A 15207-nucleotide genomic window follows, 5' to 3' on the forward strand; every position below is an offset into this window, starting at 1 on the left:
ATCAAAGGCACTGACCTTCTACTGTATTAAATTTTTTTTTGGAATTCAAGAAACAAAATTCTAAATTATGTTTCTCTGATAATACTTACCTGACTACATTATATTAGGATAACTTTCTTTGCTACCTCTGAATCCAGCCCTTGCCGAAAAGTCGTCTTCTGCCATTAGAGAGAAGCAACTCTTATGGGTTAACTCCCCTTTCTATCCACTATGCGGTTAATATTGTAACTGGCTTAAATCAGTTTTTACTTGAACAACACCTTAAAGGATGTTCCAAGAAACATAATTTACAAAAACATTTGCTTTCTCCCTCAAATACATTACCTAATCATATAACATTAAGAGAATAGGTAAGAGGAAGAAATGCTGAGCATCCTACCTCAACCTGTGTGATCCAAAAGGAGCACAACTGCTATACTAAAAGGATGAACTTCTAATGTTAGTTTAGCACAACAAGAGACAATTTATTTGTACACATGCGTGGGAGATCCCTGTGTAATTCTACACTTGATTAATGTCTCTCATCAAATATTTCTTGGGATCATCCAGAGAAGTGTGAATTTCATGTCTGGGTCAAACATTGTACTTCCATGAATGGGGGAGTGGGCACTGTCTGCGTAGCTACCACTAACCCAATGAGATTCATTTCTCTCCTTAGCAAGAAACTGGAGAAATCAGACTGGGTGTGCTAGTCTGGAGACAGCACCATATCCAGGCACATGGGAATCACCTGTATTTTGTTTGCTGAAATCATTCATTTACCTGATCCTGTTAAAGATCAGAGTACACTGATTTAATAGCTCTTTTAACCAATTGTGGGTCTTCAGCAGTAGGAACAGTCTTTTAAAATTGATGCAGATATTGTCCATGCATCTGGAGTAACATCTGAGGGTATTTACATCTGTACACCAGCATCTTTACTTCTCTTGACAGATTGATCAGGAAGAGAGAACAAACAGTTATTGTTGGTTGACTAGAATGGCAAGCTATTCTAATGAAGAAACCAGGCTGTGTCATTAAAATGAATGAACCATCAGAATGGAACTGCACGTATTTCAGATCTAGACACCACACTCACTCACCTGCATGATGAAGTTGGCGTTAATCATATATAATAATTGGCTACAACTTTGTATGAGTTTGGCCATGTCAAGCCCCAGAAAAGAATCAACTGCAAATAATGTGAAAGAATGTGTCTGGATATGTGGATGATCTTCAGTTGTTGCAATCCTGTTTAGGACTGAAACTCCAGTCCCTTGAAGGAGCCATGAGTGAAAAAGTTTCTTTAAACCTGGGTGGATTAGTACCCATCTTGACTGAGTGCAGTTAAAGTCATTATGACTTGTCTGGATATGTCTTTGCTAAACTGAGCAGAACTTTGATCCAGGGCATTCCATCTAAGTGGAGCAATCAGAGCTATTGCAGTCTGTGCTCTCAATAAACTGTTTTCACAATCAAAATTGAAGAAGTGAAGGTGTATGCCCTTATTACCTCCCAGCTGATTAAAACAGCACATACTTCTGGGGTCATGGAAAAAAGAAAAAGAAATGTCAAGCATTGGATTACTCCAAAGGGGACAGACCTGATCAATGGTTCCTGGAGGTACAACTTTGTATGAAACAGTTGTCCTCCCATGATAATGAGTCAGCCATGACATTAAGCCAGAAAGGAATGTGGTTGACTTGAATATTACCTGATATTAGGAGTACCCATGAAGGTATTCCCCTATCATGGGGCAAAAGGTCTGATAACTGATGCCCCCTAACAGAGGTACGTCACCACAACTGAGATTGTCTTACATTATTAGGACAACGTTTCATGGATATGTTCCATCTATGTAAGGAAGGCATTGAGACTGGCTTTCATTTCCAAGAGGTTGATATGCAGAGCTCTTTCTTGAAGAATCCACATGTCACTGACCATCACAGGTCAACTGATAAGCCGGCATTGTAACAGGTCAAACCCTGCAATGAGTATGTCCTGCAGAGGTAAGAAACTTCCTCACCTAAACAATGTCTTGTCTGATGCTTTCTCTGATGTACTTAGGAGAAAGATTCAAAATCAATATGTAAGAGTTCTGTATCTAGATGGACAAAATGGTGTGTGCGTGTGTGTGTGTGTGAGAGAGAGAGAAAGAGAGAGATTTAAACTGTTAACACAGCTTTAAAAAAATTTCAGTCATATCACTACAATATCTGCAGTGTAGCAGTGTGTAGTGATGCCCAGCACCTGCGACCTCCTGCATCCAAGGCGAATGCTCTAACCACTAGGCCACCAGAGTGGTCAACAAAATGTTGAGAATGGATATGGTCTGACTTTTCTCAGTTGATTATTCACCCTGAACTGTAAATGAGGGAAAGTAAGGTTGTTCCTGAATCAAAACCATACTTAAAAACTGGCTTTGTAGTGTGTTGTCCAGGAATGCCACTTTCTCTGTGAAGGATGTCCTGAACTGGAGTACGACTTGGTCTAACATCTTACAGAAGGATCAGTGTCTTGATTAATGCCTTCTGTGATGCATGCATGATTCTTTCATTGCTTCTGGGAGAAGGCCAAGTGCTGAAGGTTAGACAGATGGACCAAAATGTTCAGAAAAGACAAATTTCAACTTTGTACATTAATTATCCACTATACAATAAGGGAAGTAAGGTTGTTAATTTTGTTAACCAAAATCCAATTGTATCAAACATTTTTTGTGACCATATTGTGCAGGAACATCACCATCTCTGCAGTGGATGCACTAAACTCTTAGTAATAGTCCAAGGGCTTTGATTGGGACTATATGAATCAGTATATCTACATCTAAGGTCTCAATTGCCATCAGACTTTTTAACCAGAAATATTCTGGAGTAAAAGCACTGTGCAGTTTTCATACCATATACACTGCCCTTTACAGGCAGAAAACTAGATTTTCTGGTGTAAAAATATGCCTCTTTATGTGATCGTTATTTCTTTCAAGAAGGTAGGAAGATAAGAATGGAGTGGTTCCGATAACAAAATATGGAATCTATATGACCCATTTTGGAAAACTCATCATTTTGTGAAAATGGTTTGTCCAAATCTAACTAAAAGTTAGTCTGGCACCACAGGTGGGTCATCAGAGCGAGTGGGTGACAACTGATGGAAGGCTTCGGGAAAAAGAAACTGTTCCTCTCTATCCCCTACCTGCCTGCCTGCGAAAATAGGGACATATAGCTAGTTATAAATTGATTGGCCAGGAGAAAAATAAAATAAAACATGCCATTGTTAAGAACCACCTCTGTGCATTCTCTGGTGACAATCATCCCTTCACTAGTGTGTTCCCTAACAGGGTTGTGCAGAGTTAGGGCTCTTCTTGTGCCTCTTGCTTTCTAACCTCCAAAATTGGACACTAATAGACGTGGAGAACTGAAAGGGAGGGAGTGTATAGAAAACAGCAATGAATGTTAGTGGCTTTTTTGGCTAGATGAAAAATCATCAGATGCATTATGTTGAATAGGGAGGAAGTGGACAAAGTTCCTGTGGCATTTAAGACGTGTCTGTGCACTTTATCAAGATCTAGACAAGGTACATAGAGAGAAAATATCTCTGAACATGACATTTTACCAATGAGGTGAGAAAGCTGCATGCAGCTGACTCACCACAAGAAGTTCTTGCAATCCCAGGGCCACAAATGCTTCTAGAGATGCTCAGTACTTTTTGCAATCCTGTACAAAATGTAGCAAGGTTCTGAATGATGAATTGTTGTCATCATCATCTACATCTACTATGATATCGACCTTTTAGGATAGAACTGATGGAAAGTAGAGGACTTCATCCCAGTGGAATTCTATGGACCAGTTCTGCATGTTCTGGCATTTCGGTTTCATAATCTTCATCAATGGGAAATGATGATAAGTATCATTAGCATGCACGATCATTTCGCCCATTGGATATGCCGTCAGTACAGATTGCATCATGGAAAGCAGGTCTGGTGCAGACAACTTTGCTCAGTCAGACTTCACAAGTAATGTCATTTTGCTATAGATTTCATAATAATGTTGAGTCCAGTCGATTGGTTAGTATATGCCTTGCAGTGCAGCTGGGTGGTGCGGTATGGTCAGCTGACTGCAGTTGGAGATAACAGATTCCTGACCATTCTAAGTGTACACTGCTCGGTGGTTGGCATTCATAATGGCATACCAAAGATGATGTACACTTTGAGGTCCAGCTGTCTGCTGCATTACGGTCAGTACAGGCTGTCCATACTGTAAGGACCATCAGTCCATATCATACCGATCAAATTCACTGCCAGGTTTTCTTAATATTATCATGCAACAACAGGGTAAATGATTGAAAGTCATCATGACTACTTGGTGGAGTCCTATATACAATATATAAACTTCAACTTGTGGACATGTCAACAACAAAGCCTTCTGAGTCACTGATCATATGCAATTCTGAGACAATGAATGTAATTGCCTGCAGTTCAACAGTATATAGGGATACAGTATGTTCTGGCGCAGTTTCTGCATCTACAATGGAGGTAGGGTGGAGAATGCATTTTGACATCACCAATGAAACTAATAAATGTTACTACCAAATTCACACATATGGCATATTCTGGTGCTATTTTACATTTTCAATGGGGATGAAGAGAGAGGATCTTGTAATCACCCATAAGATTAATTAATGATTCTACTGTATTCAAGGAAAACAGTATGTTCTGGTGCTATTTCTGCTTGTACACATGGGGTGGAGAGGATATCTTGATAAAAGATATAGACAGATGGACAGTTGCAAAGTTAGTGTTAAAAGCCTTATTACAATGTACTAGAGTATGATTGTGTTTTGCTTAAGCTTGGACAAACTATTTTTGTACTAATGTAATGTGTGTGCCAATGAATAATTTTATGGGTAGGTATGTCTGTGAGCTTAAAATCATTTGCACTTCTTGTACTTGCTTGTCATCTCAGTAATGAAGAAGGGGAACAAAAGTGCATACAACAAATATGTAAATATTAAAAATGAAATAACGTAAATCATGATATCAAAATGATTAAAAAGTATAATAGTTGACAAGTACAGTGCCCAAAAATTTCTCAGGTGAAATTGAACGTTACTGATTGAAATCACATGGACAATAATGAACGGTAAAATAATTGCAAAGATATGAATAAATTCACTCTATTTACAAAAAAATGCTGTATGCACCATATTTAACACATTTTCACTTACAGTGCCACTGAAAAAGAAATGTGGATGATTAAATTTAAGTTATAGAGGTTATAGAATTTAACTGGATTGTCTAAAGGACATCTATACGGCAAAGCTAGCGAAAAGTAAAAGCTGGTTTACACCACTGTAGTCATCAAGCAGGTAGAAAGGGGTATTAGAGTTGCTTCCCTTTGACTATGTAATAATATATCCACAGAGGGGACATTTTCCTGTCTTTCTCAGTGGGATGCATTCAGAAGTAGCAAATAAAGTTATCCTAATGTAATGTGTTTGGCAGAGAAAAGACATTTCTTTTCTTTTTAACTATTTAGCGTTGAAACCATCTCTGATATTCTTTAGTTATAAGATTTTCGAATTGTCAAAGGTGGCAGCCATACTGCATGAAAGATCAGCCCCTTTATCATTTAAGGCAAACTAGACACCATTAGATGTCTTTCAGTGTAAACCCCATGTTCATATCACCATCCATTCTGGAGAATTAGAGAAAAGATATTCAATATGTTAATTGTGGCAGCCATATTTGAGGTTAGATCATTGTCATTTTTATTCAGGATCAACTTTCATATTATGATTAGTCTTCTGGTGAAATACCCATGTTGTACAACTTTCCATTTAGAGTGGTATGAGATTTTCAAGACAGTTTTCATGGTTATACTGGATGTCAGAGACATCATATTAAGTCTTCTGGTGAAAAATAAATACTGATATCTAACAAGACAATGTGTTCAAGATGGCTGCTGTGGTGGCCATACTAGATATTAGAATTGCAAAATGTTTATTTAAAACCAAATGGACACAATAACAAGTCTTTCAAATGAAAACCTCATGCTGATTTGACTCTCTCTTCATCAGGAGTAGTAATAACAAGATTTTTAAGATGGGTGCTGTGTTGGATATATTGGATGTCAGGTCAGTACCATTTTCAAAAAGAACCAACTAAACATCATAAGAAATTTTTAAATAAAAATCACATTCTGAATTGACCATCAATTCAAATGGAGTATCAACAATGAGCTATTTTAAAATGCCTACTATGGTGGCTATATTGGCTGTCTGAGCAGAACCATTTTCATTTAAGACCAAATAGACAAAATTATAAGGCTGAAACCTCATGTCAATAAGACTGTTCAGGAGAATTAGTAACAATGACAAGAGTTTCAAGATGGCTGTCATGGAGGCCATATTGGATGTCAGATTGGCACCATTTTCATTTTGATAGCACTTTCAAGTATGGAGGAGTACCAATAACAAAATTTTCTAGATGGTCACTGCAACAGCCATACTGTAAAGTCTGAGTGGAATCGTGTTCATTTGGGACCAACCAGACAACATAAGAAGTCTTCTGGTGACTTTCCATCCTGGAGAAGTGATAACAAGATTTATAAGATTATATTTCTTACTCTGTTCAAATAAAATCTGCACAGGTACAAACAACAGTTATGACATCATCACATCAATGTTATTTTCATGACTGTTTTGAAAAGAACAATATTATGGTTTGTAAGTGGATGAAGCATTCTAAATTTGAAAAGAATCTAATCCTACATGCTCAAGCAAAAAGGCTTTCAACCGTAAAGTCCATGATAGCTTTCAGCCACAAAGTCCATGACAGCTTTCAACCGTGGACTGTCAGTTATAGCTTTAAACCAAGGAAAGTTGTTACAAGTTTATTGCCTTTAAGTAACAGAAATGAGCAAGAACAAACAAGTTTTGTAAAATTCAAAAAATACTTTATTTATTTCCCTAGAATACAAAGTGAAAATTTAAAAAGAACTTAACAGCATTGTTAATTAAATCCCATATAGTCCTAATAGTTCTATCACAAATCCAAATTATGAAGTTAAAATGAATTCCAGTGGTATTCCAAATATTTTCCAAAATTTAATGTGTTGATGTGCCTGTCATCTCAAACATGCTAATGTGTCAATTGCCTGGATTGTGATGAAGTGTTAAGAGTCATTTGATGTATCACAATAATATAATCTAAAAGTCCTTGTCTGAATTCACTATAATTCCAAATTAATGTTTCTGTTCAAGAATATTATTGATCACTTTGTAAGTCAAGTGAATAATAATTTTAATAAATAAATCCACCCAAATCACATACTAAACGTAACAATAACATGGATTCTGCTTCAGACATTAAGGCAAGAATAAGTAATTTTTCAAGTAAATAACACTGTATAAAAAGCTAAGACACAATAATAGGGCCAGGATGTAGAAGAGTCTCCTTTACAAAACATTTAAAGTTGTCAGCAAGTTAAGAAGTTTCCAAGTGGACTCAGACTCAAATAAAAATGTTTACCTCCATTGATAATGATCTGAATATTTAATCCAAACTCATAGAGAAATATTAGCTATGTATTATGTTGTTTACAAAATAAATGTTGCTGGTCAGAAAGCCAACAAATAATACAAATTAAGTATACATTAAAAAAGTCAATAGCAACTTTCAACCATGGAAAGTCACCGGCCACTTGAAAGTCAATGATTTTCAAGTCAACAATGAAATGTGTTTGCACTGTGTTCCACTTTTTTCAATTATTTATCATTCTGCATTGAGCAGTGATGCTCACCTTTTCCATGTAAATGTATTTATCATCTGGTGTTCACCCTATATTCCATTAACATTCAGTCTTATTAAAATTTAATTTATTCTTCATTTACTCTGTATTCCATTTTCATTTGACTGATAAAATGGCCAGTTTCAGTCAAGTTGACGATGTTAAAAATGTGCACAAAATTGAAAAATTGCCAGGAGAGCCTTAAAATCTAACCAAATCATCTACTTATGACCAAGATAAAGTACATAAAATTTCATGGCTTCTTTCTGTGCTAAAATGGATCTAAAATCAATTTGGTTATACAGACTTACGTTATCATGCTAAAATGGTTTGGCCAACAGACTTGCGGAAGTTAAAGATATACAAATGGATAGCAGCTAAACAATTATGCCCCCATTATCAGATTATTCCCCACAAAAGATAGCTTTCACAGACTGCAGTGCCTACTTTTACATGATGCTATGACATACTGCCACTGTATTTTAATAGCACTTGTTTCGCTATATCAGAGATTAGATGTCTCTAAGATCTCAAAAAACTTTATAAAGACAATAATTTGCAGTAAGTGACATTATTAAAAATGCAACAATTCAGTAATGGAATTAATGTGAGACAATAATAGGAACCTGGAATCCAATTTGTTACAAGCAGTATTTCTTACCAAGGATTTTACGATAAGTGATTGACTTTGATCTGTTACTGCATATGAGAAAATCTGGCTTAAATAATTTATGTAACCTAACTGTGATTTGCACATATTATAACCTAGTTTGAATTTGAGGAATAAAATGTCATTAAACAAAAAAATTAATATGTGTTCATTAAAAAGGCAACTTAAATAAGTAAAATTGCTTACTACAACAATTACACTGAGCAAAACTTGGAATTCTACCAAAATTAAAGCAAGACAGAAATTACCTCCTAAACCTTACCTGTGGTGGAGACTGGGTGATGAGACAGGACTAATTTATCAAGACATTATATGAATCATAAACAAAATAGCATATACACTAATGACCGCAAATTACTTTTAATAAACTGACCTCAAAATCAGGCCCGCCAATAACCAGCCTGTGTTGCTTGTGCTCATTAAGTGTCTTCAATTCCTCCTCAACTTTCTTCCTTTTCTCTATTTCCTACATCAGCAGTAAAACAGATTATGAGAGGTGACTCAGTACTCAGTAAAACCAGTGACAAAGCTAACTGAATTGTTATGGTTATAAACAGTGTTCATATTCTTGAATAAAAAACATTCTTTTTATCTGGGAAGTGGGGATAAGTCAGGAGAGGTTTATATTTAGAAAGATATCAAAGTCTATCAAATTTTAATTGGACCTTAGTCTGCATTACCAACCACACTGCTACATACTATTCAAAATAAGTGGCTTCCAATTCCTGCAGACCAAAAAATCTAGAATAACACATCAAAATTAGTTGTGTATTGCAATATCTGCTGTAGTAGATAGCGGTAATATCTTCAAAAAAATGTTTCATTGTTCAAACACAGCTACTCAAGTATTTCCTTTTGTAAACATTGGAGTACAAACCTGTTAAGGAGCAAACAACATCAGTGATTATAAAATCTTAAGGCAAGAAATTTTCTTCTCTACTCATACACGATCTGCTTTCAAACTTTTAATGGTAATTCAATAAATTCAAATTGTGGCGTCATTTTAAGTGATTTCTTTCGATTAACCCAATTAACAAAAAATTCCAAATCATTTCAAGTGAATCTTTTTTAGTCATTTTCTTCCTGCAACAAGTACTGAATGACTGATAATAACTTCAAGTGTTTGTCATGTTCAAAGACATTAGCTCTCCAGAACTGGGTGTGGCACCTGCAATTTGTTCAATGCCACCCCCACCCCTATACTTAATTTGCAGCCTTTATACTCAATCTGCAAAAGCTTTACCCAATAATCCTAATACTGCTACCAAGGATCTAAAAAAGCAGTGTACCTGCCTACTTTGCAAAGTCAATTTAACTAAAGATGCATCTGGAATATTTTTCATGTCTTGAAATTTATGCACAACAATTTCATTTTAAGCAAAATTATCACCATTTGTCTCCTGCTGTAAGCACAGGCCATGTTTTATCATGGCATATTCAATATAAACCTTGCTAGCCTATTTTTCCAGCAATAATCTCAGGCCATGTTGTATCATGGCTCTTTCAGTATAAACTATGCCATCATATTTCTCCTGCTGCAATTACAGGCCATGTTATATCATGGCAAAGTCAATTAAAAAAAAACTATGCCAGCATATTTCTCCTGCTGTAATAACAGGCCATGTTATATCATGGCATATTCACTATAAACTATGCCAGCATATTTCTCCTGCTGTAATCACAGGCCATGTTATATCATGGCATAATCAATATAAACTATGCCAGCATATTGCTAATGCTGCAACCACAGGCCATGTTATACCATGGCATATTCAATATAAACTATGCCAGCATATTTCTCCTGCTGTAAGCATAGGCATGTTATACCATGACATGTTAAATTAATATAGACTTTGCTACTGGCTCAAGTTCCAGATGTTCTATGTACATTTGAAATTAATGTACTAGATCAATGCAAAAAGTCACAGTAGAGCCACAAAATAAAATGCTCTGTAAGCTAGTATTGGTCTGTTGTTGTTGTTGTAGGGTTTAATGCCATTTTTCAGCACAAGAAAAGCCATACATGGCCGACAGTATTAATAGTGGAGGAAGAACCTAGGAAAACCCTGGAAAGAACCACTGACCCACAAGAAGATACTGGCAAGCTATCTCACATACCCACATTCGCCAAACCCAAGACTCGAACCCACCCAGACAGAGGTGAGATGACAGTGACCTGTAACAGCAAGCACTTTAGACCACTCAGCCACAGTATTGGTCTGTAAGCCAAGTAATAAAATGCTCTGTGTGCTAGTTCTGGTCTGTAAGCCATATAATTAAATGCACTGTGAGCTAGTATTGGTCTGTAAGCCATATAATAAAATGCACTGTGAGCTAGTATTGGTCTGTAAGCCCTATAATAAAATGCACTGTGAGCTAGTATTGGTCTTTAAGACATATAATACAATGCACTGTGAGCTAGTATTGGTCTGTAAGACACATAATACAATGCACTGTGAGCTAGTATTGGTCTGTAAGACACATAATACAATGCACTGTGAGCTAGTATTGGTCTGTAAGCCATATAATAAAATGCTCTGTCAGCTAGTATTGGTCTTTAAGACATAATAAAATGCACTGTGAGCTAGTATTGGTCTTTAAGACATATAATAAAATGCACTGTGAGCTAGTATTGGTCTGTAAGCCCTATAATAAAATGCACTGTGAGCTAGTATTGGTCTGTAAGCCCTATAATAAAATGCACTGTGAGCTAGTATTGGTCTTTAAGACATATAATACAATGCACTGTGAGCTAGTATTGGTCTGTAAGACATATAATACAATGCACTGTGAGCTAGTATTGGTCTGTAAGCCCTATAATAAAATGCTCTGTGAGCTAGTATTGGTCTTTCAGACATAATAAAATGCACTGTAAGCTAGTATTGGTCTTTAAGACATATAATACAATGCACTGTGAGCTAGTATTGGTCTGTAAGCCATATAATAAAATGCACTGTGAGCTAGTATTGGTCTTTAAGCCATATAATACAATGCACGGTGAGCTAGTATTGGTCTGTAAGCCATATAATACAATGCACTGTGAGCTAGTATTGGTCTGTATGCCATATAATAAAATGCACTGTGAGCTAGTATTGGTCTGTAAGCCATATAAAATGCACTGTGAGCTAGTATTGGTCTGTAAGACATATAATAAAATGCACTGTGAGCTAGTATTGGTCTTTAAGACATAATAAAATGCACTGTGAGCTAGTATTGGTCTGTAAGCCATATAATAAAATGCACTGTGAGCTAGTATTGGTCTGTAAGACATATAATACAATGCACTGTGAGCTAGTATTGGTCTGTAAGCCATATAATAAAATGCTCTGTGAGCTAGTATTGGTCTTTCAGACACAATAAAATGCACTGTGAGCTAGTATTGGTCTGTAAGCCATATAATAAAATGCACTGTGAGCTAGTATTGGTCTTTAAGACATATAATACAATGCACTGTGAGCTAGTATTGGTCTGTATGCCATATAATAAAATGCACTGTGAGCTAGTATTGGTCTGTAAGCCATATAAAATGCACTGTGAGCTAGTATTGGTCTGTAAGCCATATAATAAAATGTACTGTGAGCTAGTATTGGTCTGTAAGACATATAATAAAATGCTCTGTGAGCTAGTATTGGTCTTTAAGACATAATAAAATGCACTGTGAGCTAGTATTGGTCTGTAAGCCATATAATAAAATGCACTGTGAGCTAGTATTGGTCTGTAAGCCATATAATACAATGCACTGTGAGCTAGTATTGGTCTGTAAGCCATATAATAAAATGCACTGTGAGCTAGTATTGGTCTGTAAGCCATATAAAATGCACTGTGAGCTAGTATTGGTCTGTAAGCCATATAATAAAATGTACTGTGAGCTAGTATTGGTCTGTAAGCCATATAAAATGCACTGTGAGCTAGTATTGGTCTGTAAGCCATATAATAAAATGCACTGTGAGCTAGTATTGGTCTGTAAGCCATATAAAATGCACTGTGAGCTAGTATTGGTCTGTAAGCCATATAAAATGCACTGTGAGCTAGTATTGGTCTGTAAGCCATATAATAAAATGCACTGTGAGCTAGTATTGGTCTGTAAGCCATATAAAATGCACTGTGAGCTAGTATTGGCCTGTAAGCCATATAATAAAATGCACTGTGAGCTAGTATTGGTCTGTAAGCCATATAAAATGCACTGTGAGCTAGTATTGGTCTTTAAGCCATATAATAAAATGCAGTGTTGTTGTTGTTGTTGTTGTAGGGTTTAACGCCATTTTTCAGCAGACGATAGGCTATACATGGCGGCCAGTATTAATGGTGGAGGAAGAACCTGGAAAAACCCGGAAAGAACCACCGACCCATGAGAAGCTACTGGCAAGCTTTCTCACATACCCACATTAGCCGAATCCAAGACTTGAACCCACGCAGACAGAGGTGAGATGGCAGTGATCCGTAACGGAGAGCGCTTTAGACCACTCGGCCACTCAGGGCCCCCAAAATGCACTGTGAGCTAGTATTGGTCTGTAATCCATATAATAAAATGCACCGTGAGCTAGTATTGGTCTGTAAGCCGTATAATAAAATGCACTGTGAGCTAGTATTGGTCTGTAAGCCATGTAACAGATTCAAAATGTCTTCATGATTAAGCCAGTCTTGTCAAGTTTTGTGTTCTTCACAAAATACCCAATCAAATTTTTAAAAAATGCAATCATCTCCAAACCAAAGAGTAAATTATACAGTTGACAGAATTCTTATCTTGAATTCTGCATCACTGTCAGAAAAGTGACAACTATCTCTCAACATACTCAGCCTGGTGAGACAAAAAAAAGTGATAACTCTCAACATGCTCAGCCTCGTGAGACAAAAAAGTGATAATTATCACTCAAAATGCCCAAGCAAGATAAAAACAAGTTCCCTTCTTTCTAAACACTAACAATGTTTGACTAGAATTTGCTCCCAATAGATTTAACTGTACTCACTCTTTCCAGTTTCTTTCGGAGTGCCTCTTCCCTCTGTGACATCAGCTCAATACAATGGCTTAGAGTAGCAATAATACCAGCTGTTGTAGCCTTGAAGGTAAAGGCTTCCCCTTTGAAGTCTACAGCATGCCCACCATGCTGCTGTAGGACTGAAGCTACAAGAACAAATAAATCTTGTACAATGGTTTTACGGAACACCATATCTAACATGTAAACAATGCTTTAACATGTTACATTTCAGAACAATTCCAGCAGCACCTTAGGTGACACCACCATTTTCTACCATAGGTTGCCTCTTTGTTCTCCAATGTAAACTTCATAACCCATTTGGCACACCTGACAACTTTAGAAGGTGTATTTTATGGGATTTTACATGATGTATGCATGAATATGTGCAGTCATTTGGGAGGGTCTCTTCCCAGAAAAAAATAATTAAATATAAACAGACAAAATGATATACATATTATATATGACTGGAAAAAAGCAATTTACCCATTGTTTCTCTGGGGAAAAAATCCAAGTGCAAGTGACAATGCATAAATGAATATAATTGCTAGATACATGCTGCTGTGGTTCACAAAGGTGGTGGTCCAATTCTGTAAATGCAACGTGGTGTAAAAGCTTAATACAAGCTGTATAAAAATTATCTTCTAACATTTTTCAATGAAAGATCTGGAACAATTCTAATAAAACATCTGCAAAAAATAAGAATACAATTTTTTTTTTACTGATCATCTCTCTTCCAATCAAAGATATAAAATTTACATATACAGATGACAACCTATTGACACTGACAGGCAAATGATGGCATCTATTACTGATGCCACTAAGATGAATAAATTGGAGTTTGATCGCGTAGATCACATAATGCAAAGATGTCACACTGAACACGAATGTGGACAAATTATTCCACTTCCAACTACACAGTCACATATATGTGAACTTTGGACTATTATTGTCAATGAGGTCAATCAAAACATGATGAAATGTAGCAAGGAAGGCCTTGCTTATCTTCATACCATGTAGGCCATAATGAGGAATTGTGACAAACTTTGAGATAACCATGCACTGACTGGTAAACATTATCCCTGTGGACATCGATAAACAGAAGTAGATTTGAATGATCTCAAAGACACTGTTGGTATGGAAAACTAGCAATAAGACTACACTATGGGGAAGACTAATATAAGTCCTGGTAAATTTGCCAAAATAATATAGCAAAAAAATATTGTCTTTTTCTCTAATTGTTGATAACACTTATATATATAGTAGAGATGCTGACAAATTCATTCTTTATATACATGGTAAATATTTTCAACTCATGGGGCTCTACCGAACAATTCCACAATCAAGCTCAGTTCTTGCAGAAATTTTAAAAAATTACCAACAAGGAGGAGTTACAGAGGCAGGCTGAAATTAAACCTGTTAAATAACCAGGGATCATCCTGGGCTTCGCCAATGTTGCAAATTGCAATTTTGTTTCCTTATTGGTAACAAAATATACCATCTGGCAACTTTTTTGGTGACAACCTATTTGGCTGTTTAATTTGTACATACAATCATGGATTTGGAGTGGAGACATGCAAAGGGAAGCCAGACTTGGATGCACAATGCACTGGAATCTGTTACATAACCAAATCCTTTGTTTGTATTGACAAACCCATCTTTACAGTGAATTGTTATATCATAATCTGCTTATGTTGACATCTGGCCTGAGTTCTGTATGCTGTGATACACTCAGTCATGCTACTCGACTATACCTACAATTGACCAACATCTTTAGACGCGAACAGAAACAGCTACAATTAAT

At 36.3% G+C, this 15207-nt stretch overlaps 1 protein-coding gene across 2 annotated transcripts in view; it reads right to left on the reverse strand.

Annotated features, from left to right (window-relative positions):
- LOC149800835 (ceramide transfer protein-like) overlaps positions 1-15207 on the reverse strand; it is a 62858-nt gene that overhangs the window by 21816 nt on the left and 25835 nt on the right. For both annotated transcript variants that reach the window (XM_089954844.1, XM_089954843.1), the window contains exons 6-7: positions 13398-13552; positions 8804-8896 (exon numbers count right to left, since the gene is read on the reverse strand). In XM_089954844.1, coding sequence (XP_089810970.1) covers positions 8804-8896; positions 13398-13552 — 248 coding nt within the window. The remainder of the gene's footprint in view (positions 1-8803; positions 8897-13397; positions 13553-15207) is intronic.

This window comes from Sinohyriopsis cumingii, chromosome 4, assembly GCF_028554795.1.
Source record: "Sinohyriopsis cumingii isolate HCF-2022 chromosome 4, ASM2855479v2, whole genome shotgun sequence".
NCBI classification, from domain to species: domain Eukaryota; kingdom Metazoa; phylum Mollusca; class Bivalvia; order Unionida; family Unionidae; genus Sinohyriopsis; species Sinohyriopsis cumingii.